Source organism: Cervus canadensis, chromosome 2, assembly GCF_019320065.1.
Source record: "Cervus canadensis isolate Bull #8, Minnesota chromosome 2, ASM1932006v1, whole genome shotgun sequence".
NCBI classification, from domain to species: Eukaryota; Metazoa; Chordata; class Mammalia; order Artiodactyla; family Cervidae; genus Cervus; species Cervus canadensis.
Window position 1 is genome coordinate 27,399,211 of NC_057387.1, and position 21,967 is coordinate 27,421,177.

Genomic DNA, 21,967 nt, shown 5'->3' on the forward strand with positions numbered 1-21,967 from the left:
GATTGGAAAAATAATGACAAAATCATAATAGGATTCACATAACTTGCTCAGAAGTATATGCTTCCCAAGTCATGAAAAATAATAAAGGATGTCAAGCAACAGAATAATGTTTCAGACTTATATTTTTAAAAATTCCAATCTAAAAATCTGTGTATATATAAAGGGGTTAGTGCTCCAACTCTAGGAAAAGACTATCTGGAGAGAGGGAAATGATAACTAAAGATTGTCTATTACAATACTATTTATAATGGTCTATTAATAACTGTCTCCTCTGAGAAATCATAATCACAAACTAGTAGTTAGGCATGTGTGGGAACAGAATATATGCTGCTTAAATATACTAAAAATATCTAAGCCAAAACTTAATTTGAAGTTCCCCCCAAAATCCTGGAAGCTATAAATGGAAATTTTCTCTGTAAAAATATACCTCCAATTCAGTCCTTAAAGAATTTCCACAGATGAAATTATAGGCCTTCACAATCAAAAACCACAAGAGTAAACAGAATACTACTACAAGAAAAGTCAGCAGAAAAAAGACAAACTTTGACCTGATTGCAAGATTTCAGATGTTAGGATTACTGGCTGTAATTACTGGATTAAAAAAAAGTATTGCATCATTTTTAAAAACTAAAAGAAGGGATTTCACTGGTTGCCCAGTGGTTAAGACACCATGCTTCCAATGTAAGAGACACAGGCTTTATCCCAGATCAGAGAATGAAGATCTCACATGCCATGCAGCACAGTCAAAAGATTTTTTTTTTAATTAAAAACAAAAAAGGTGAAAGAAATAAGGAAGATATCCAAAAACTAAAACTTATATAGAAATGACATATAAAATTGAAACAAAATTCTTTTGGAGTAATAGTGAAGTATGTCATTTTAAACAAACACACCTCCGAAAGGGAATAAAAAATTCAGGATCAAATATTAAGAACATTAAAATCATTAAACTCCTGAAAAAATAATGAAATTAATGGTCCCAAAGTGAAGGCAAAATAGAAACTTGGAGAAGTAACATAAGCACAAAAACTGCTTTTGCCTCAAGGAATTCACAAGTCCTGGAAAAGCTGGATTTTGATCTGAAATTATGATGAAGTGAGAAAAAAATATGAAAACTCAAAGACTGTATAAGGTAAGTTCAAGGATTAAACCTTAGTACAATAAGTTCAGTTCAGTTCAGTCGCTCAGTTGTGTCTGACTCTTTACGACCCTGTGGACTGCAGCACACCAGGCTTCCCTGTCCATTACCAAACCCGGAGCCTGCTCAAACTCATGTTCATCAAGTTGGTGACTCCATCCAACCATCTCATCCTCTGTCATCCCCTTCTACTCCTGCATTCAATCTTTCCCAGCATCTGGGTCTCTCCTAATGAGTCAGTTCTTCACATCAGGTGGCCAAAATAATGAGGCTTCAGCATCAGTCCTCCCAATGAATATTCACAACTGATTTCCTTTAGGATTGACTGGTTTGATCTCCCTGCAGTTCAAGGGACTCTCAAGAGTCTTCTCCAACACCACAGTTCAAAAGCATCAATTCTTCGGCATTCAGCTTTCCTTATGGACCAACTCTCACATCCATACATAACTACTAGAAAAACCATAGCTTTGACTACATGGACCTTTGTGGGCAAAGCAAAGCTCTGCTTTTTAATATGCTCTCTAGGCTGGTCATAGCTTTCTTCCAAGGAGCAAGCATCTTTTAATTTCACGGCTACAGTCACCATCTGCAGTGATTTTGGAGCCCAAGAAAATAAAGTCACTGTATCCACTGATTGCCCATCTATCTGCCATGAAGTGATGAGACTAGATGTCATGATATTAGTTTTTTGAATGTTGAGTTTTAAGCCAGCTTTTTCACTCTCCTCTTTCACATTCATCAAGAGGCTCTTTAGTTCCTCTTTACTTTCTACCATAACGGTGGTGTTGTCTGCATATCTGAGGTTATTGATATTTCTCCCAGCAATCTTGATTCCAGCTTGCACTTCATCCAGCCCAGCATTTCGCAGGATGTACTCTGCATAGAAGTTGAATAAACAGGATGACAATATAAGCCTTGATGTACTCCTTTCCCAATTTGGAACCAGTCCATTGTTCCACATCCAGTTCTAACTGTTGCTTCTGAACCTGCACACAGATTTCTCAGGAGGCAGATAAAGTGGTCTGGTATTCCCATCTCTTTAAGAATTTTCCACAGTTTGTTGTGATCCAACAGTCAAAGGCTTTAGCACAGTCAATGAAGTAGATGTTTTTCTGGAATTTCATTGCTTTTTCTATGATCCAACGGATGTTGGCAATTTGATCTCTGGCTTCTCTGGCTTTCTAAATCCAGCTTGAACATCTGGAAATTCTTGGTTCATGTACTGTTGAAGCCTAGCTTGGAAAACTTCGAGCATTACTTTGCTAGTGTGTAAAATGACTGTAATTGTACAGTAGTACAAGTTGAACATTCTTTGTAGTTTGAACATTCTTTGGCATTGCCTTTCTTTGGGATTGGAATGAAACCTGACCTTTTCCAGTCCTATGGCCACACTGAGTCTTCCAAATTTACTGGCATATTGAGTGCAGCACTTTCACAGCATCATCTTTTAGGATTTGAAATAGCGCAACTGGAATTCTATCACCTCCACTAGCTTTGTTCATAGTGATGCTTCCTAAGGCCCAGTTGACTTCGCATTCGAGGATGTCTGGCTCTAGGTGAGTGATGACACCATCGTTATCTGGGTCATGAAGATCTTTTTTGTATAGTTCTTCTGTATTCTTGCCACCTCTTCTTAATATCGTCTGCTTCTGTTAGGTCCGTACCACTTCTGTCCTTTATTGTGCCCATCTTTGAAAGAAATGTTCCCTTGGTATCTCTGATTTTCTTGAAGAGATCTCTAGTCTTTCCCATTCTGTTGTTTTCCTCCGTTTCTTTGCACAGATCACTGAGAAAGGCTTTCTTATCTCTCCTTGCTGTTCTTTGGGACTCTGCATTCAAATGGGTATATCTTCCTTTTCTCCTTTGCCTTTCACTTCTCTTCTTTTCTCAGCTATTTGTAAGGCCTCCTCAGATAGCCGTTTTGCATTGTTTTTCTTGGGATGGTCTTGATCACTGCCTCCTGTACAACATTACGAACCTCTGTCCGTAGTTCTTCAGATACTCTATCAGATCTAATCCCTTGAATCTGTTTGTCACTTCCACTGTATAATCATAAGGATTTTGATTTAGGTCATACCTGAATGGCCTAGTGGTTTTCAGTACTTTCAATATAAGTCTGAATTTTTCAATAAGGAGTTCATAATCTGAGCCACAGTCAGCTCCTGGTCTTGTTTTTGCTGACTGTATAGAGCTTCTCCATCTTTGGCTGTAAATATAATCAATCTGACTTTGGTATTGAGCATCTGGTGATGTCCATGAGTAGAGTCATCTCTTGTGTTCACAGAAGAGGGTGTTTGCTATGACCAGTCTGTTCTCTTGGTAAAACTCTGTTAGCCTTTGCCCTGTTTCATTCTGTACTTCAAGGCCAATCTTGCCTGTTACTTCAGGTATCTCTTGACTTCCTGCTTGTGCATTCCAGTCCCCTGTGATGAAAAGGATATGTTTTCTGTTTGGTGTTAGTTCTAGAAGGTACTGTAGGTCATCATAGAACCATTCAACTTCTGCTTCTTTGGCATTAGTGACTAGGGCGTAGACTTGGATTACTGTGATATTGAATGGTTTGCCTTGGAAACGAACAGAGATCACTCTGTCATTTTTGAGACTGCACCCAATACTGCATTTCAGACTCTTCTGTTGACTATGAGAGTTACTCCATTTCTTCTAAGGGATTCTTGCACACAGTAGTAGATATAATGGTCATCCAAATTAAATTTGCTCAATCTGGCCCATCTTAGTTTACTGATGCCTAAAATGTTAATGTCCACTCTTGTCATCTCCTGTTTGACCACTTCCAATTTACTTTGATTCATGGACCTACCATTCCAGGTTCCTATATAATATTGTTCTTTATAGCATCGGACTTTATTTCCATCACCAGTCACATCCAGAACTGGGCATTGTTTTCACTTTGGTTCAGCCTCTTTACTCTTTCTGGAGCTACTTCTCTACTCTTCTCCAGTAGCATATTGGGCGGCAACCAACCGGGGGAGTTAATCTTTCAGTGTCATATCTTTTTGCCTTGTCATAGTTAATGGATTTCTCAAGGCAAGAATACTGAAGTGGTTTGCCATTTCCTTTTCCAGTGGACCGCTTTTGTCAGAACTCTCCAGCATGATCTGTCTGTCTTGGGTAGCCCTACACAGCTTGGCTCATAGCTTCATTGAGTTAGGCAAGACTGTGATCCATATGATTAGTTTGCTTGGTTTTCTGTGATTGTGGTTTTCATTCTATCTAGCCTCTGATGGATAAGGATAAGAGGCCTGTGGAAGCTTCCTGATGGGAGCAACTGGTCATGAGGGAATCTGGATCTTGGTCTGATGAGTGGGGCCATGCTCAGTAAATCTTTAACCCAATTTTCTGTTGATAGGCGGTGCTGTGTTCTCTCCCTGTAGTGTGACCTCAGGCCAAACTATGGTAGGGATAATGATGACAATGGTGACCTCCTTCAAAAGGACTTACGCCAGCACACTGGCTCCCAGGACTGTTGTAGTCAGTGCCCAACTCCACTGCAGGCCACTGTCAACCCATGCCTCTGTCTGAGACTCCTGGAAACTCACAGTCAAGTCTGGCTCAGTCTCCTGTGTGGTCACTGCTCCTTTCTCCTGGGTCCTTGTGCACACAAGATTTTGTTTGTGACCTCCAAGAGTCTGTTTCCCCAGTCCTGTGGAAGTTCTATAATCAAATCCCACTGGCCTTCAAAGTCAAATTCCCTGGGGGTTCTCAGTCCTTTTGCCAGATTCCCAGGTTGGGGAATCTTTTATGGGCCCTAGAACTTTTCAACAGTTGGAGAACTTCTTTGGTATAATTTTTCTCGAGTTTGTGGGTTATCTGGTTGGTGTCTCTATGGTGGGCCTAACGGCAACCTCCTCCAAGAGAATTTATGCCACACGCCATGGCTCCCAGGTCTGCTACATCTAGAGTCCCTGTCCCCACAGCAGGCCACTGCTGACCTGTGCCTCTGCAGGAAACACTCAAACACTCAAAGGCAGGTCTGGCTCAGTCTCTGTGGGGTCTCTCAGTCCTGGTGCACACAAGGTTTTGTTTGAGGCCTCTGAGCATCTCAGGCAGGTATGGGGTTTGATTTTAAGTGCAATTTTGTACAATAAGCTAGGATAATCATTATATATGGATGAAGCAAAATAAACAAACCCTCAAGCAAATTTGCTGCACAAGTTTACATCACCTGAGCAGTCCAATTAATCTAAAGCCGTGAAAGTGTCTTAAGATGGGTAGAGCCACCATGTACATGGTAAAAGCAAATGAGAATCCTCCAAAGAGGAAGCTAAACTACCTACATACAGGCAGGCCTTATTATACTAATAAGAGAAAGTTTTTCCTGAAAAAAAATTTTCAAGAAAAATAATAAACATGTAGTCAACTATGTATAAAATAGATACTAATGAGAACCTACTGTACAGGACAGGTAACTGTACTCAGTGCTCTCAAGTGGCCTATATAGGAAGGAAATCCAAAAAAGAGATTATGTACACATATGGCTGATTCACTTTGCTCTACAGTAGAAAATAACACAATGCTGTAAAACAACTATATTCCAACATAATTTTTTTTTAAATGTAGTCAAAGACAAAAAGGCACCCAATAAAATAAGGCTAAACAAATAAAACAAAATCTGGACTAAAATTTATCAGAAAAAAAGATAAATATTTAGGATAAAGAATTATCAGAAAGAAACTATAAATAGCTATTCTTATTATATTTAAAGAATAAAAAGCTTAAATAAGAAACCAAATTACATAAAGTAGAATAGCAGATCTGAAAAATATATACATATATTTTATATCTTATAATAAACATCTAATAATAAACATCTTATAATAAACATCTAATAACTAAAACTGAAACAGTTCATAGTGGATGAGAAACAAAAACAGAATTAGTGAATGACAAGATGGGTCAAATGAAATCATCTAGAAAAAGGCACAGAAAGGCAAAACTGTGAAAAGATAGAAAAGAAATTAACAGTCACAGAAGACAGAGAAAATTAGCATGAGTTTTATTCAGATTTCCAAAAGGAGAGGAAACAGAGAATAGAACAAATATAATGTCAGAAGAAAAGCAATAATAAAAGACATTAATTTACAGATTTAAGAAACTATAAAATAAAATTAAGCATATATTATATCATACTGAAAATGCTAAAATATCAAAAACAAAGCAAATCTAAAAAACCGCAAAAGAGGAAAAGGATAACTTATCTTCAAAGGTTCAACAGTTAGTTTGACAAGTGATACAAAGGAAACAAAAGAAAGCAAATACTACCTTTAGTGTGCTAAAACAAAAGTTTTAATATACAGTGCGCCAACCAGAAATATATACCAAACAAAAAAATCCTTTCAGATGAGAACGACAAACAAATGTTCAGACAAACAGGAGAGAGTTAATCACAAACATATTTTCACTAAAGGATATTCTAAGTATTCCTCTTCAAGGCAGAAAGAAGAGGACCCAAATTAAAGATTAAGAATTAAGGGGAGGGATCAATATCAAAATGATAATAGCAGGAGGACATGAAGCTTACCTCCCCACCAGGAGCACATCAAAAATACATCTATATGCAGAATGATACTCACTGAAAACTAAGTGAAAAATGGCATCCATTTTTCTTTTTTATTCTAAAAATGGCATCTTTTTTTTTTTTTCCCTAAAAATGGCATCAATTTTTTCCCTTGTACATCCAAAGCTGTAAGATGGAATCCGGTAGGAAGAGAAGAGAAGCAGTCAGATCAGGACCTCTGCCCCATGAGGCGACATGGAAGAAGAAGGGAATCTTCCTTGAGAGATGAGCAGTTCAAATCACATTTTGGGTATACAAGCCCTCAGGTCCAAAAGCAGGAAGACAAGTCACCTAAACTGGTTAGAAAACCAGTGAGACTAATAGATTCAAATCATGAAGACAGGTGCAACATTTGCTTACTCCTGAAACAAGGCAGAGAAAGCCAATTGAAATTGCACTGGACTCTAGCCTGCTTCCTGTAACTTCCACAGTGTGCCACCCAGCCTGAGCCAAGTGACTGCTCAGGCCTTGCTTGCTTTGCAATACAACTCCACACTAGGGAAAGAGTTGCTGTGGCTGAGGACAGTGCTCAGTTGTGAGGGACTATACCAGCCCAGACACAAAACAGCATCTGAATAGGAAGGTGCATCCATTCATTACTAGCGCTTACAGTAGCAATGTACCAGAAGTAGTACCAGATTCTAACTACAGCTGACACCACCATAGCCTGCACCCAGACCCACATCAGCCATGCCTGCCAGCTCTGCAGCCCAACTCCAAACTAGGATGAGGGTTGCAAAGGCAGTTTAGACCCAGAACAGTGTCTGAAGAGGCAGGGGCAGCTATTAATGGTACTCACAGAGGCAGTGAATTAAAAGCAGTCCAGACTCTAACTGTAATCAGCGAAGCCATGACCCACACTCAGACCAACATCAAGCACCTGCACTGCCCCCTCTTGCTCCAGAACTGCTCCATATGAGGTGAGGGTGCCAGTGCTGGGAGGGAAGAGAGCACACACCTAGAACGAACAAAGATGGCTCAGACCCAACTCTTAGAGCTTCTGCTTGAGCAACTAGAGACCTGACCCTGCCTCCAACAGGGTAATGTTGGCCACTGAGAAAAGAAACCCTGGCTCACACGTGACTGTGGCTCTAGTCCCTCCATTTCCAACCCAACCTCTTAGCAAGGTGATATTTGCCAGAATATGCTGGGAAAAGACATGATTCATGCTCACATCAGATCCTGTTCACAACATATAAAAATAATAATAAAAGTAGATTTATAATCAGAGATAAAAAGTTAACATTAAAAAAATAGGTTTAACATTAGAAAATAACATTAAAAACGAATCACTAACAAAGGAAAAAATATGACAATCTCAATATATGCCCCCTAAAAAGTATTTTGATTTTTACTGATATTTTTGTGGATATTGAGTCAATATCCATTCATTATAAAACTCCTTGATATATTAGAAATAGACAGAATTCTCTTCCAGAAAGCAAGGATGCAATAATGAGCAACTGCATTCCCCATAACTAGCTTTGTGCCTGGCATAGAACAGAAAGGAGGTTAATAAAAGTTGAATGGATAAATTAATGAGCAATGATTTGAAAGTGCTAATATATATCCAGAAGAAAGTTTCCAACTGCCTTCTAACTCCTTTATACATGTACTGTAGGACAATGTAGAGCTGACATTCAGAAGTATAGCAAGGAAGCAGAGACCTCAAATTTGTTAAGCCAGAAAGTAAAGAAAATTTGTAAATATGGTGAGGAAGAAAAAAATTTTATATGCTATGTATGAAGAACAAGGGTTTCCACGTCAAAGTTTGGAAAAGAGAGGAACAACGGGAGTTAAGACAAGGAGAAAAGCCAACAATGATAAGAGAATGAAAAAAAGTAATGGGTTTAATCATGGATGACTGATATCTAGCCTCATGAAAAAGATCCAAACCCCCTCCAACAGAATCCTATTTAAAAGTACAGTACTCTTAATAAACAGAGAGAAAAAGAGTCAAAATTTTCTCCCCTTAAATTTTTTTCTTAAATCTCTGATCACTGATACTCTTTAGCAGACAAATATTGGCAAGTGACAAAAATTAGGTAACAACAAGAAAATATTATTATTTTCTTGTAAAATTATCTCCTTATTGTCAAATTCAGACTTAAATTGAAGAAAAGTAAGGAAAACCACTAGGCCATTATGTATGACCTAAGTCAAATCCCTTACGATTATACAGTGGAATTGACAGATGCCAGGGATTAGATCTGACAGACAGAGTACCTGAAACACTATGGACAGAAGTTAGTGACATTGTACAGGAGGCAGTGATCAAGACCATCCCAAGAAAAACAATGCAAAACGGCTATCTGAGGAGGCCTTACAAATAGCTGAGAAAAGAAGAGAAGCGAAAGGCAAAGGAGAAAAGGAAAGATATATTCATTTGAATGCAGAGTCCCAAAGAACAGCAAGGAGAGATAAGAAAGCCTTTCTCAGTGATCTGTGCAAAGAAACAGAGGAAAACAACAGAATGGGAAAGACTAGAGATCTCTTCAAGAAAATCAGAGATACCAAGGGAACATTTCATGCAAAGATGGGCACAATAAAGGTCAGAAGTGGTACGGACCTAACAGAAGCACACGATATTAAGAAGAGGTGGCAAGAATACAGAGGAACTATACAAAAAAGATCTTCATGACCCAGATAACGATGGTGTCATCACTCACCTAGAGCCAGACATCCTCGAATGCGAAGTCAACTGGGCCTTAGGAAGCATCACTATGAACAAAGCTAGTGGAGGTGATAGAATTCCAGTTGCACTATTTCAAATCCTAAAAGATGATGCTGTGAAAGTGCTGCACTCAATATGCCAGTAAATTTGGAAGACTCAGTGTGGCCATAGGACTGGAAAAGGTCAGGTTTCATTCCAATCCCAAAGAAAGGCAATGCCAAAGAATGTTTAAACTACCACACAATTGTACTCATCTCGCATGCTAGCAAAGTAATGCTCAAAATTCTCCAAGCCAGGCTTCAACCGTATGTGAGTCATGAACTTCCAGATGTTCAAGCTGGATTTAGAAAAGCCAGAGAAGCCAGAGATCAAATTGCCAACATCCACTGGATCACAGAAAAAGCAAGAAAGTTCCAGAAAAACATCTATTTCTGCTTTATTGACTACACCAAAGCCCTTGACTGTGGGGATCACAACAAACTGTGGAAAAATCTTAAAGAGATGGGAATACCAGACTACCTCACCTGCCTTCTGAGAAATCTGTATGCAGGTCAAGAAACAATAGTTAGAACTGGACATGGAACAACAGACTGGTTCCAAATCAGGAAAGGAGTACATCAAGGCTGTACATTGTCACCCTGCTTATTTAACTTATATCCAGCATACATCATGTGAAATGCCAGGCTGGATGAAGCACAAGCTGGAATCAAGATTGCCAGGAGAAATATCAATAACCTCAGATATGCAGACAACACCACCGTTATGGTAGAAAGTGAAGAGGAACTAAAGAGCCTCTTGATGAAAGTGAAAGAGCAGAGTGAAAAAGTTGGCTTAAAACTCAATATTCAGAAAACTAAGATCAGGGAATCCGGTCCCATCACTTCATGGCAAACAGATGGGGAAACAATAAAAACAGCGACAGACTTTATTTTCTGGGGCTCCAAAATCACTGCAGATGGTGACTGCAGCCATGAAATTAAAAGATGCTTGCTCCCTGGAAGAAAAGCTATGATCAACCTAGACAGCATATTAAAAAGCAGAGACATTACTTTGCCAACAAAGGTCTGTCTAGTCAAAGCTATCATTTTTCCAGTAGTCATGTATGGACTACAGGAGAGTTGGACTAAAGAAAGCTAAGCGCCAAAGAACTAATGTTTTTGAATAGCGGTGTTGGAAAAAAACACTTGAGAATCCCTTAGACTGCAAGGAGATCAAACCAATCAATCCTAAAGGAAATCAATCCTGAATATTCACTGGAAGGACTGATGCTGAAGCTAAAGCTCCAATACTTTGGCCACCTGACGTGAAGAACTGACTCATTGGAAAAGACCTTGATGCTGGGAAAGACTGAAGGCGGGAGGAGAAGGGGACAACAAAGGATGAGATAATTGGATGACATCACCAACTCAATGGACATGAGTTTGAGCAAGCTCCGGCAGTTGGTGATGGACAGGAAAGCCTGGCATGCTGCAGTCAACAGGGTCGCAAAGAGTCAAACACACTGAGCAACTGAACTAAAGGAAATACTAAAAATAAAAATTAGCTGACCATAATTAATTTAAATGGATAGTTCCAGGGAGAATGAAGTAGTTAGTAACAGACCAACCCTCATGCTGAAAATAACTAGTATACAAATCTAAACAAAAAGGACTAAAGAGGCTAAGATTCCTAACAGATATGTCCTAATAAGTGAACTGACAAAATTTAGCTGACATCTACTGATTCTAGGCATGAGCAAGAGGCCTAAATGCTGGCTTGGTCCCAACAGAGGGCTGTTGCCAGGGGATTAAAATAGACAGCATATATGTGACAGCCTAGAGGGGTGGGATGGAATGGGAGGTGGGAGGGAGGTTCAAGAGAAAGGGGATATACCTATGGTTGATTCATGTTAATATATCACAGAAACCAACACAATATTGTAAAGCAATTATCCTCCAATTAAAAACAAATAAATTTTAAAAAAAACAGCACAGTTTTATGGGTCTCAAAGAGCTGAATAAACAAAATTGAAGACTCAAAAAAAACCTCATAAACTTGACTATTTCCCTTCATTCAGCTCAGCCACTAATTGGATATGAAGAAAGCTGAGCACCGAAGAAATGATGCTTTTGAACTGTGGTGTTGGAGAAGACTCTTGAGAGTCCCTTGGACTGCAAGGAGATCCAACCAATCCATCCTAAAGGAGATCAGTCCTGGGTGTTCATTGGAAGGACTGATGCTGAAGCTGAAACTCCAATACTTTGGCCACTTCATGCGAAGAGTTGACTCACTGGAAAAGACCCTGATGCTAGGAGGGATTGAGGGCAGGAGGAGAAGGGGAAGACAGAGGATGAAATGGCTGGATGGCATCACTGACTGGATGGACATGAGTTCGAGTAAACTCCGGGAGTTGGTGATAGACAGGGAAGCCTGGTATGCTGCAGTTCATGGGGTCGCAAAGAGTCGAACATGACTGAGCAACTGAACTGAACTGAATCAGCCCAATTTCTCCCTAGCAAACAGAAGAGAACATCAGCCAGCATCTGCTTTTCTTATAACAATGTATGGAATTCAATCAAAAAATTACTGAACACATCAAAAGATAAGGACAAATGACTAAAAAGTAAGATTAAAAAGGAATAGAAAGTAGAATGGAGGTCACAAAGGGCTGAGGGGAGAAGGAAATGAGAAGTTACTGCTTAATGGATACAGCAATTTTGCAAGATGAAGAGTTCTGGAGATAAATACTACTGATGACTGCCTAACAATGTGAATGTATCTGTGCCACTGAGCCATACACTTAAAAATGATTAAGATAGTAAATTTTATGTTATATGTATTTTACCATATTTTTAAAAAAGAAACAGATCAAAAGGTGAGCCAGATGTTGAAGTAAAAAGAGAAGAACTATAAAATATCAGTGACTAATATATTTTAAAAGGATGAAATGTCACTTTTAAAAGAGGAGAAGCTACCCAGAGAAATGGAATCTTTAGAAAAATAATTAAATGGAAATTTTAGAAGGAAGAAATATGATTAAAGTTAAGAATTCAATAAATGAGTTTAAAAGCAATTAGACACAGTAGAAGGCAGGGTTAGATAACAGGTCAATAGAAGATATCTAAGCTGAAAGAAAGAGAAAAACAAGTGGAAGACAGATAAATAGATAGATAAATGGGAAACAATGAAAAGTAACTTAAATTAATATATTTCAGTGGCTATTAGTGTGCAGAATCATACAGTGTTATTTATTACCTTTAAGTTGTTTCCAGTTTATATGATAAGATTAAATATTCATTCATCTTAACACCTATTAAAATTCTATTATATACATACATATATAGCAACATGTTGGGCACTAGAGTTACAAAGATATTTAGTAAGACACACTGCCCTCAAGACACTCAAGGTCACAGGAGACATACGAGTAATGCTTAAGCCACTCTTAACAATAAGGAGTTCAGTAGAATTTAGCCAATAGATTTGGAGAGGAGGTAGAAGGTTCATTTTGGTTAGTAGAAGTAGCCAAAAGCTGGTGAGAGAGGGAGAACATAAAATGTAAAAGAGGTTAAACCATTTCAGTATCTAGAGTACAGGACACAGTAATGACAGTAAGGTAAAATGTGCAGGCATAGGTTAACAGGAACTAAATAATTCTATGCCGTGTTTTTCAGAGAAAAGTGAAAATATGCCACAAGATCTCCATGACGTTCTGAAAGGAGCACAGTATTTCACAAAGTACGCACCTTTCAAGTGCCTTACTACTTGAACAAGTTTGAAAAATACTCAATAAAAAGATAGTCTAAAATATTACATGACACTAAAGATCCTTCATAATCTGATCCATTTTTTCCAGTCTAATCTATCTGAGTTCTTTAAGATATAGACTTAAAGATATATACTAATATTTATCCTAGTATACTAATATATAGTAATCAGTGCTTCAAATAAACCCTAATTTTCACAGTTTCAAGACTTGCACAAGCCATTTCTTCTGCCTACACTCCCTCCTCCAATTCACTGTCTAGGGAACTTTTAATCATCTATGGTCTACTTACCCTGGAGAAGGAAATGGTAACCCACTCCAGTACTCTTGCCTGGAAAATCCCATGGACGGAGGAGCCTGGTAGGCTACAGTCCATGGGGTCACAAAGAGTCGGACAAGACTGAGCAACTTCACTTACTTTCTTTTAGTAGTTGATGCATGAACTTAGTTGCCCTGAGGCATGTGGAACCTTCCTGCATCAGGGATCAAGCCCATGTCCCGTGAATTGGCAGGTGGATTCTTAACCACTGGATCACCAGGGAAGTTCTGAACTGTCTTATTTAGGCTTTAATATTTGTTGGTTTAATGTTTTGGCATACCTGACAGCATTCATTGCCTAGTGGCTCAGACAGTAAAGCATCTGCCTGCAATGAGGGAGACCTGGGTTCAATCCCCCTGGGTCGGGAAGATCCCCTAGAGAAGGGAATGGCAACCCACTCCAGTACTCTTGCCTGGAAAATTCCATGGATGGAGGAGCCTGGTAGGTGACAGTCCATGGGATCACAAAGAGTCAGATATGACTGAGCAACTTCAGTCGTTCATGGTCTACTTCAACAAACAACTTTTCCTTAATGCCTTTCCAAATGCCTTGCTCCAAGAATAATTAATAATTGTCTTCATAGTGCTCCTAGAGTATTCATTTATTTACAAAATATCTGAATACCTAATATATATTAGCCACTGTTTTATGTACTTGGAACACATCAATGAACAAAAAAAGACAAAGATCCCTGTTTTCATAGAGCACCTTATTGAAATGAAGAAAATGAGACTATGGAAAGGGAAAAGAGAAGCACATCTTCTTTGAAAAAGCTTCCTAAGTGACTGTTATTCCCTCCTCCAACTTTTCAACCTGGGTGGAGAATTACAGCATTAAAAACCATTACAACAAAACTGTGTTAGTCACTCAGTTGTGTCCAACTCTTTGTGACCCCATGGACTGTATCCTGCCAGGTTCCTCTGTCCATGGGATTTCCCAGGCAAGAATACTAGTGTGTGTGCGGTGTATGCATGCTCAGTCGTATCTGATTCTTAGAAGCCCCATGGATTGTAACCCACCTGGCTCCTCTGTCCATGGGATTTTCCAGACAAGAATACTGGAGTGTGTAGCCATTCCTTTCTCCAGGGTATCTTCCCAACCCTGGGATTGAACCCGGGTCTCCAGCACTGCAGGCAGATTCTTTAACTGTCTGAGCCACCAGGGAAGCCCAAAACATTACAACAAAACTGTTTCATTATAATAAAACTGTAATAAAAGCTAAAATTTTAAACATAACAAGAGGAATACATAAGACATTATCATATTTTCTTATATAAATTCTTACTTGTCTTTTCCTCCAATTGATTAATTTTATTTCTGGACTCTTCTAGCAAAAATGTTAACTCTTTCATTTTATTTTCTTTCTCAGTACTTTGGATCAACAGCAGTGATACCTAAAGTGAAATATTTAAATAATACATTATAGATACAAAAAATTAAATGATACCTTAGCACTGATCATCATCTATGATTATTTTATGCACTTCCTTATATGCTTTTCATTAGTCTGTGCCTGGCATTCATTTGAATGAAGGAATGAGCAAACTAATACAACATACTTAATATTATAATAAGCATTTTAAGTTATCAGCAGCTGATATAGAAGATTATATACTAGAATCTACTGGTTCATTTATTCTATAAATATTATTGAGCACCTACTCTGTTCCATGAACCATAATAAGCACTGAATATTCAGACATGATGGAACTCATCTAAGAAACTCATAGCCTAGACCAGGTGACAAACAACTAAACTTGAATATTATTATAGAACAAAAATCTTACAGGAATTAGAAAAAAATCTAAATCAATCTTGGGGGATGGAATCAAAAATTAATCCTTCTCAAAGAATTGAACTGAATCTTGATAGACAAGTATTTAGTCTTGTCTAAGTATTCAGGCTAGCAGGAGGAAATGAGCATTCTAGACTTGTGTAAGAACACAAAGGATCAAAAGATCATCCTTCTATTCAGAGAGTTGAAATGTTTAGATGGCTAGAATACAGAGTGCATGTAAAGGAAAGGTGAAAGATAAACTTATAGACGGAAGACTCACAGATTCAAGATGGCAGAAAGACCTCGCTACCCTATTTTCATCTTTTAACCACCCAAAAAATAACCAGAAAAACAACAAAGATGGACTTCATCTTCCATGAAACCATGAGACTTCTATAATTCAAACCACAAAATGTAAAAAAGGAAAACAGTGAAAGGGAACAGAAAATGATTTAGCATAGAAATGTAAGATCAAAACTAAGAGTCTACACAGGGAAGATTACAAATGAGAAGCAAAATAATTCTATCCTAAAGAAACCCAGAATGTTTCAAGAATTTGAAGCAACAGACACTGTGGAAGCTAGGTATGAAACAGGAAACTAAGAAAAAGGAAAAGACTCCTGAGACTCCCTTGGACTGCAAGGAGATCAAACCAGTCAATTCTAAAGGAAATCAATCCTGAATATTCACTGGAAGGACTGATGCTGAAGCTCCAATACTTTGGCCACCTGATATGAAGAACTGACTCACTGGAAAAGACCCTGCTGCTGGGAAAGATTGAAGGCAGGAGGAGAAGGGGATGACAGAGGACAAGATGGTTAGAGGGCATCACCAACTCAATTGACATGAGTTTGAGCAAGTTCTGGGAGACAGTGAAGGACAGGGAAGCCTGGCTTGCTGCAGTCCATGGGGTTGCAAAGAGTCGGACATGACTGAGAGACTGAACAAGAACAATAAAAAGTACAAGGAGATTGGAAGTCTGCAAAGAGTAGTAAGGCTCCCCTAGGCCTCTTAACCCTCCTTTCCTGGACTCTACTCCCTGAAAGCCAACCAGAGAACAAGCCTATTCCATCTTTGCAAGAGACACCAGTGCCAGGAGCCGTTATGGGAGGTCCCGCCTGTGACGAGGTCATGAAGAAAATACCGGGCAGGCAAGGCCGTCCGGGACCCCATCCATGACGAGGTCACGAGGAAAAAACCTGACAGGCAAGGCCGTCTAGGATAAGGGACCCTCCAGGTTGGCCTCAGCCTCTACCCCACCCTGTATCTTTCCCCCTTTTCTGCTGTTGTTCTTGTTTGCCCTGTTGCAGATTCTTGTGTTGCCTGCTGAGAGCTCTCCTGCTCCTCTTTCACTGAATGAGGACCAACTTAAAACCCTAATTAATAAATCTTCTGGACGCTGGTACCCTATGAAAGGGCCAGAGATGAAGGAAATGCTTCCACTCAAACATTTTGCTGGCATTCTGGCTTGTTTGATAAATGTGTGATCTCATTGCACAAAATGCTCTTGATTGTTCTAAACATCCTAAACACAGTACGTTAACAAAAGAAACTATTAAGCATAGGCCCCTTCACGGGGTGAGAAAAGCTCCACAAATATGATAGCCACAAATGTGCCTAATAGAAAATACTTTAGATAGAGATTAGCTGGCAACTTCTTGCAGGTAGTTAACTTTTAGACTAAGAGCCTGTTTTGTGCCATATCTGCTGTTTCTGCAGTCCTTCGCATTTCTGTTCTGTAAAAATGTAATCCTATCTAGTTCCATAGAGATGACACTTATTAGAAAGAAAATGATTAATTATAAGAAAAACAGGGTCGGCTACTGAAGTTGCTTAAGTCACACCAGGTGCAAGCCATAAAATGTTAGCAGGCCTGAAGGCCAAATGATAAGACTCTTGTGAACGAAAAAGTATGTGGGTGACATCCAATTTCTGTTGAAGGTCAAGTTGCTGTAATGTTTTGAGATGACCTGTGTGTAAGCAATATGCACTTCCCCCAAAAAGATGTTGTTAAGGGTATAAAGGGGCCATACAAAAATAAACTTCAGACTTAGCCCCGAGCTTTGTCTCACTCTCTCTCTCATTCGCCGACGCCGTTCATCCTGAGGGTTCCCCTGGATCCTGCTGGGGCTGGACCCCGGCACATCAGCATGATCAAATCGGAGGAAAAAAAAAAGAATCTCTAAACCTGAATATTCCAGGCACAGGAAAGGTTGGAGACAAAAAATATAACTAAGAAGTCAACATATGGAATGATGAGACTCAGCCTGTCCTGCTAACCCAGCCCTGAAATGCTATCAGCAAAGTTTACATTCCCAGGCAAGGAATTCAGAGATTTATAGGGAAAAAAAAAGTCTTGCAAATAACAACACTTAGAACTTCCAGATATACAAGCAGGATTTAGAAAAGGCAGAGAAACCAGAGATCAAATTGTCAATATTCATTGGATCGTGAAGAACCCAAAGAAATTCCAGAAAGACATCTGCTTCATTAACTATGCAAAAGCCTTTACTGTATGGATCACAACAAATTTTGGAAAATTCCTAAAGAGATGGGAATACCAGACCATCTTACCTGCCTCCTGAGAAACCTGTATGCAGATCAAGAAGCAACAGTTAGAACCAGACATGGAACAACAGACTGATATCAAACAGGAAAAGGAGTGTGTCAAGGCTATATATTGTTACCCTATTATTTAACTTATATGCAGTGTGTGAAGTGTGAAGTCGCTCACTCGTGTCCAACTCTTTGCGACCCCATGGACTGTAGCCCATCAGGCTCCTCTGTCCATGGGATTCTCCAGGCAAGAATACTGGAGTGGGTTGCCATTTCCTTCTCCAGGGGATCTTCTCAATCCAGAGATCGAACCCAGGTCTCCCACATTGCAGGCAGATGCTTTATCCTCTGAGCCACCAGGGAAGCCCCTATATGCAGAGTACATCACGCGAAATGCAAGGAAGAATGAATCACAAGCTGGAATCAGGATTGCCGGGAAAAATATCAATAACCCAGATATGGAAATGATACCACTCTAATGGTAGAAAGTGAAGAGGAACTAAAGAGCCTCTAGATGAGGGTGAAAGAGGAAAGTGAAAAGGCTGGCTTGAAATTCAACATGAAAAAAAAACTAAGATCATGGCATCCAGTTCCATCACTTCATGGCAAACAAATGGGGAAAAAGCAGAAACAGTGACAGATTTTATTTTCTTGGGCTCCAAAATCACTGCTGATGGACTGCAGCAACAAAACTAAAAGATGCTTGTTCCTTGGAGTAAAAGCTATGACAAACCTAGACAGTGTATTCAAAAGCAGAGAAGTCACTTTGCCAACAAATATCTGTATAAGCAAAGCTATGGTTTTTCCAGTAGTCATGTATGGATGTGAGAGTTGGACCATAAAGAAGGCCAACTGTTGAAAAATTGATGCTTTCAAACTGTGGTGCTGGAGAGGATTCTTCAGAGTCTCCTGGACAGCAAGGAGATCAAACCAGTCAATCTTAAAGGAAATCAACTCTGAATATTGTCTGGAAGGACTGATGCTGAAGCTGAAACTCTAACACTTTGGCCACCTGATGTGAAGAGCCAACTCACTGGAAATACAGGAAAGATGGAGAACAGGAAGAAAAGGGGGCAACAGTGAATGATATGGTTGGATGGCACCACCAACTCAAAGGACTTGAGTTTGAGCAAACTCTGGGAGATAGTGAAGGGCAGGAAAGCTTGGCATGCTGTAGTCCATGGGGCTGCAAAGAGTCATACACAACAAAGCAACTAAACAACAAAGTCCCCAGCAAAACACTAGTTGGCCACAGCATCATTTTTACAAATAACACCCAAGATCTGAAAGTTCAGCTCATGTACTCAGGATTCCAACAAGCTTCTCAGCACTTTATTGTATTTTTGTGTTTTGTATAATAAGCACATTTTTCACTTTTAAGAATACCTCCTTCTTCCAGAAATCTGATTTTAAAAATATAGTTAAAATACAGAAAAAAAAAGCTAACTCTTTTAAAAGATCAAAGTATAATACATAAATTAGAATTCTATTATTTAGCCAGTACTTACAGAAAACTCTAAGAATCTTCTTTGTACTTTCAATTAATATTTGCCACTATTGTTTAAGTACATATCCTTGTTATCTATAATTACAAGGTATTTGTGCCAAGTCAGATAAAAACTCAGAAAAAAATAGGGAGAAGTAGAGAGATGACAGTCAAAATAACTACACTACCCAAAGATTCCTTTCTATATTTCATTTTCCATTCTGGATTCAGAAAGCTTGAAACAGTTGGCATAATCATCATCTAAAATCAACATTCTTGTGACTCTAAAAGAATATAAACTCACCATTTTCAAGTTTCCCACTATGTGACATTAATAGAAAGAAGCAAAAGAATGTTTTAGTTCACCTTCATTGGTGTCATGAATCGTATATTTCAAAATAAACTGCAAAATGTGGGTTGCATGATCATGATCATATTTATATTTTATGAAGTTTCTGTCTGAACAAAAGTTCTCACAAAATAATATATTTTTACAGACTGTCCTAATACCCACTAATATAAATATTGTAGAAGATCCACTGATTTTTAAAAAAGGTACAGCATTCCATATGTGCAAATTTGAGTCAATGGACATTAAGGCATATGGAAAATATATTTAAATACACATAATATTAAAATTCAGAACTTTATCAAGAGACAGCAAATAAAAATTTCTCTTGAAATTTTAAGTATCTCATTTATTAGCAAATATAAAGGATACAGAAAATAGATTTGTAAAAAATACCTGCTTCTCCTTATCATTTACTTCCTTCTTGTACTCTTCTTCCAGGTGTTGGATTTTTTCATAATCTTCCTTTACTTTGAAAGTTAAACAAATATACTTTAATATAATTGTATCACAAACAAAATTTTAAGTTTCTGATATTTTATTTTACTTCCTTATTTATCTAGATATTAAATTCCAAAGGTTTCTGAAAAGATGAAACCGCTATCTTCTTGCTGCTAAACCTGTTTAGTAAATTTATATCTAAGTTACAATAACTTTCTAAACTTCTATAATTTTTATAACAGTATATATATAAGAAGTTTTTTTCTATAATACACTAGTCTGAAATAACAGATTTTAAAAATATATCTATTATTATTTTAACATGCAACTTGACCAAGAAATGTAAAAATAAGACCAAATCACACTTCCAAAAACTTAAGTACAAACCATAATTTGATTTCAGGGAAAATGTAGCTTTTGAGGCAAACAGGGTATTTTTAACATATACCAATCCTCTGCCACATTCCACAAGATTTTGAGGGGCTTATAAAACCATATACAGTATAAAAGTTTTCAATAGTTTAGGCATCAAGCTGAAGGTATGAAAACATTAACAGAATCTACTGAAAATATAAATAGCAGAAGAGTAATATTTAAAAAAAAAAAGATTCCTACACTTAAAACGCATTTCCAGTCTGGAACTCTCAGCTTGCACACGAAGTTCCTCAAAAGCTATTATCATTTTCTGAAATATATTTAAGTTTTAAGAATCATACTAAGACTTTTTATTTTATTTTATTTTCATACTAAGACTTTTTAAATAGCTTTCTTCAAGCAATGAAATAATAAATTTGTATCAAGTGATCATTACACTTAAAACTACACAAAATTGAATAATTAAAATTCTGTAACTTTTAATAATTAAATAATTTACTAAAATGTACTGAGAGTGCCTGTTATGGTAGCATCCCAGATGCTTAAAGGCACTGGAGACAGGTTATATAATACCAAAGAGCAGCAAAACAATTATTAGTACTCTAGTCATTTACTTAATAGCCCATATCAAAATCTATAATTTTCAATTGATTTTTGCTTACAATCTACTACAGTATAACCTCTGTGAGGTCTCTCCCCATAAGAGTTCAAATTATACTTCTTACCTGTCAGTATGAGTTCATTCAACATTCAACAAATCCTGATTTGTAAAACTGGATAAATTCATTTATTCATTTAATAAATAGTTACTGTCAATTATGTTCCAGGCACTGTTTTAGGCACTTAGGATATAAAACAAAGTCCTTATCCTTTCATTTCAGTATAAGAAAGAAGACATACCAACACAAATACACACACACACACACACACACACGTGCACGCATGTACATCAAATAAATATCATGTAGTTTTAAGTGCTCTTCAGGAAAGTTAAGACAAGGTGAGGAGAGAAGACGACTGAGTAGAAAGATATTTTAGGTGAAATAGTAAGGAGGGTAATAAAAAAGCAGAATTAAGCATATACATTTGCACAAGATCTTGGATACGAAAGTTCTAGATAGAACAAATTCAAAGAAGCAAGATCAGAAAGAGCTTAGCAAGTCTGAGAAACAAAAAAGAAAGAAAGAATTACAGCAGAGAAGCAAACTGAAGAATGACAGAGGATGGGATTTAAAAAAAAATAAACAGGCACCAGACACAGATTAATAATACTCGGTATGTTTTTCAAATTAATGGTTATGTGTCAAAATGTGCTAGTCTCTGACACAGAGTTAATATTTAATAAATGAAGTTAAATGGTGTTACTAACATGTAAATTAAAAAACACTAAAAAACAAAACATTAATACTTACAGTATGGAATCTTGAGAATTTTACTAGATATAATCATATATCAAAAGATTAATAATAATCCCTTTAGCAAGAACAATTGCTCACATCTTTGTAGCTATTACTCTAATTTGCTTAGAAATG

At 37.8% G+C, this 21,967-nt stretch overlaps 1 protein-coding gene across 1 annotated transcript in view; it reads right to left on the reverse strand.

Annotated features, from left to right (window-relative positions):
* SYCP1 (synaptonemal complex protein 1) overlaps window positions 1-21,967 on the reverse strand; it is a 128,644-nt gene that overhangs the window by 90,201 nt on the left and 16,476 nt on the right. The window contains exons 10-12 of the mRNA XM_043459950.1: window positions 20,676-20,745; window positions 20,016-20,089; window positions 14,737-14,845 (exon numbers count right to left, since the gene is read on the reverse strand). Coding sequence (XP_043315885.1) covers window positions 14,737-14,845; window positions 20,016-20,089; window positions 20,676-20,745 — 253 coding nt within the window. The remainder of the gene's footprint in view (window positions 1-14,736; window positions 14,846-20,015; window positions 20,090-20,675; window positions 20,746-21,967) is intronic.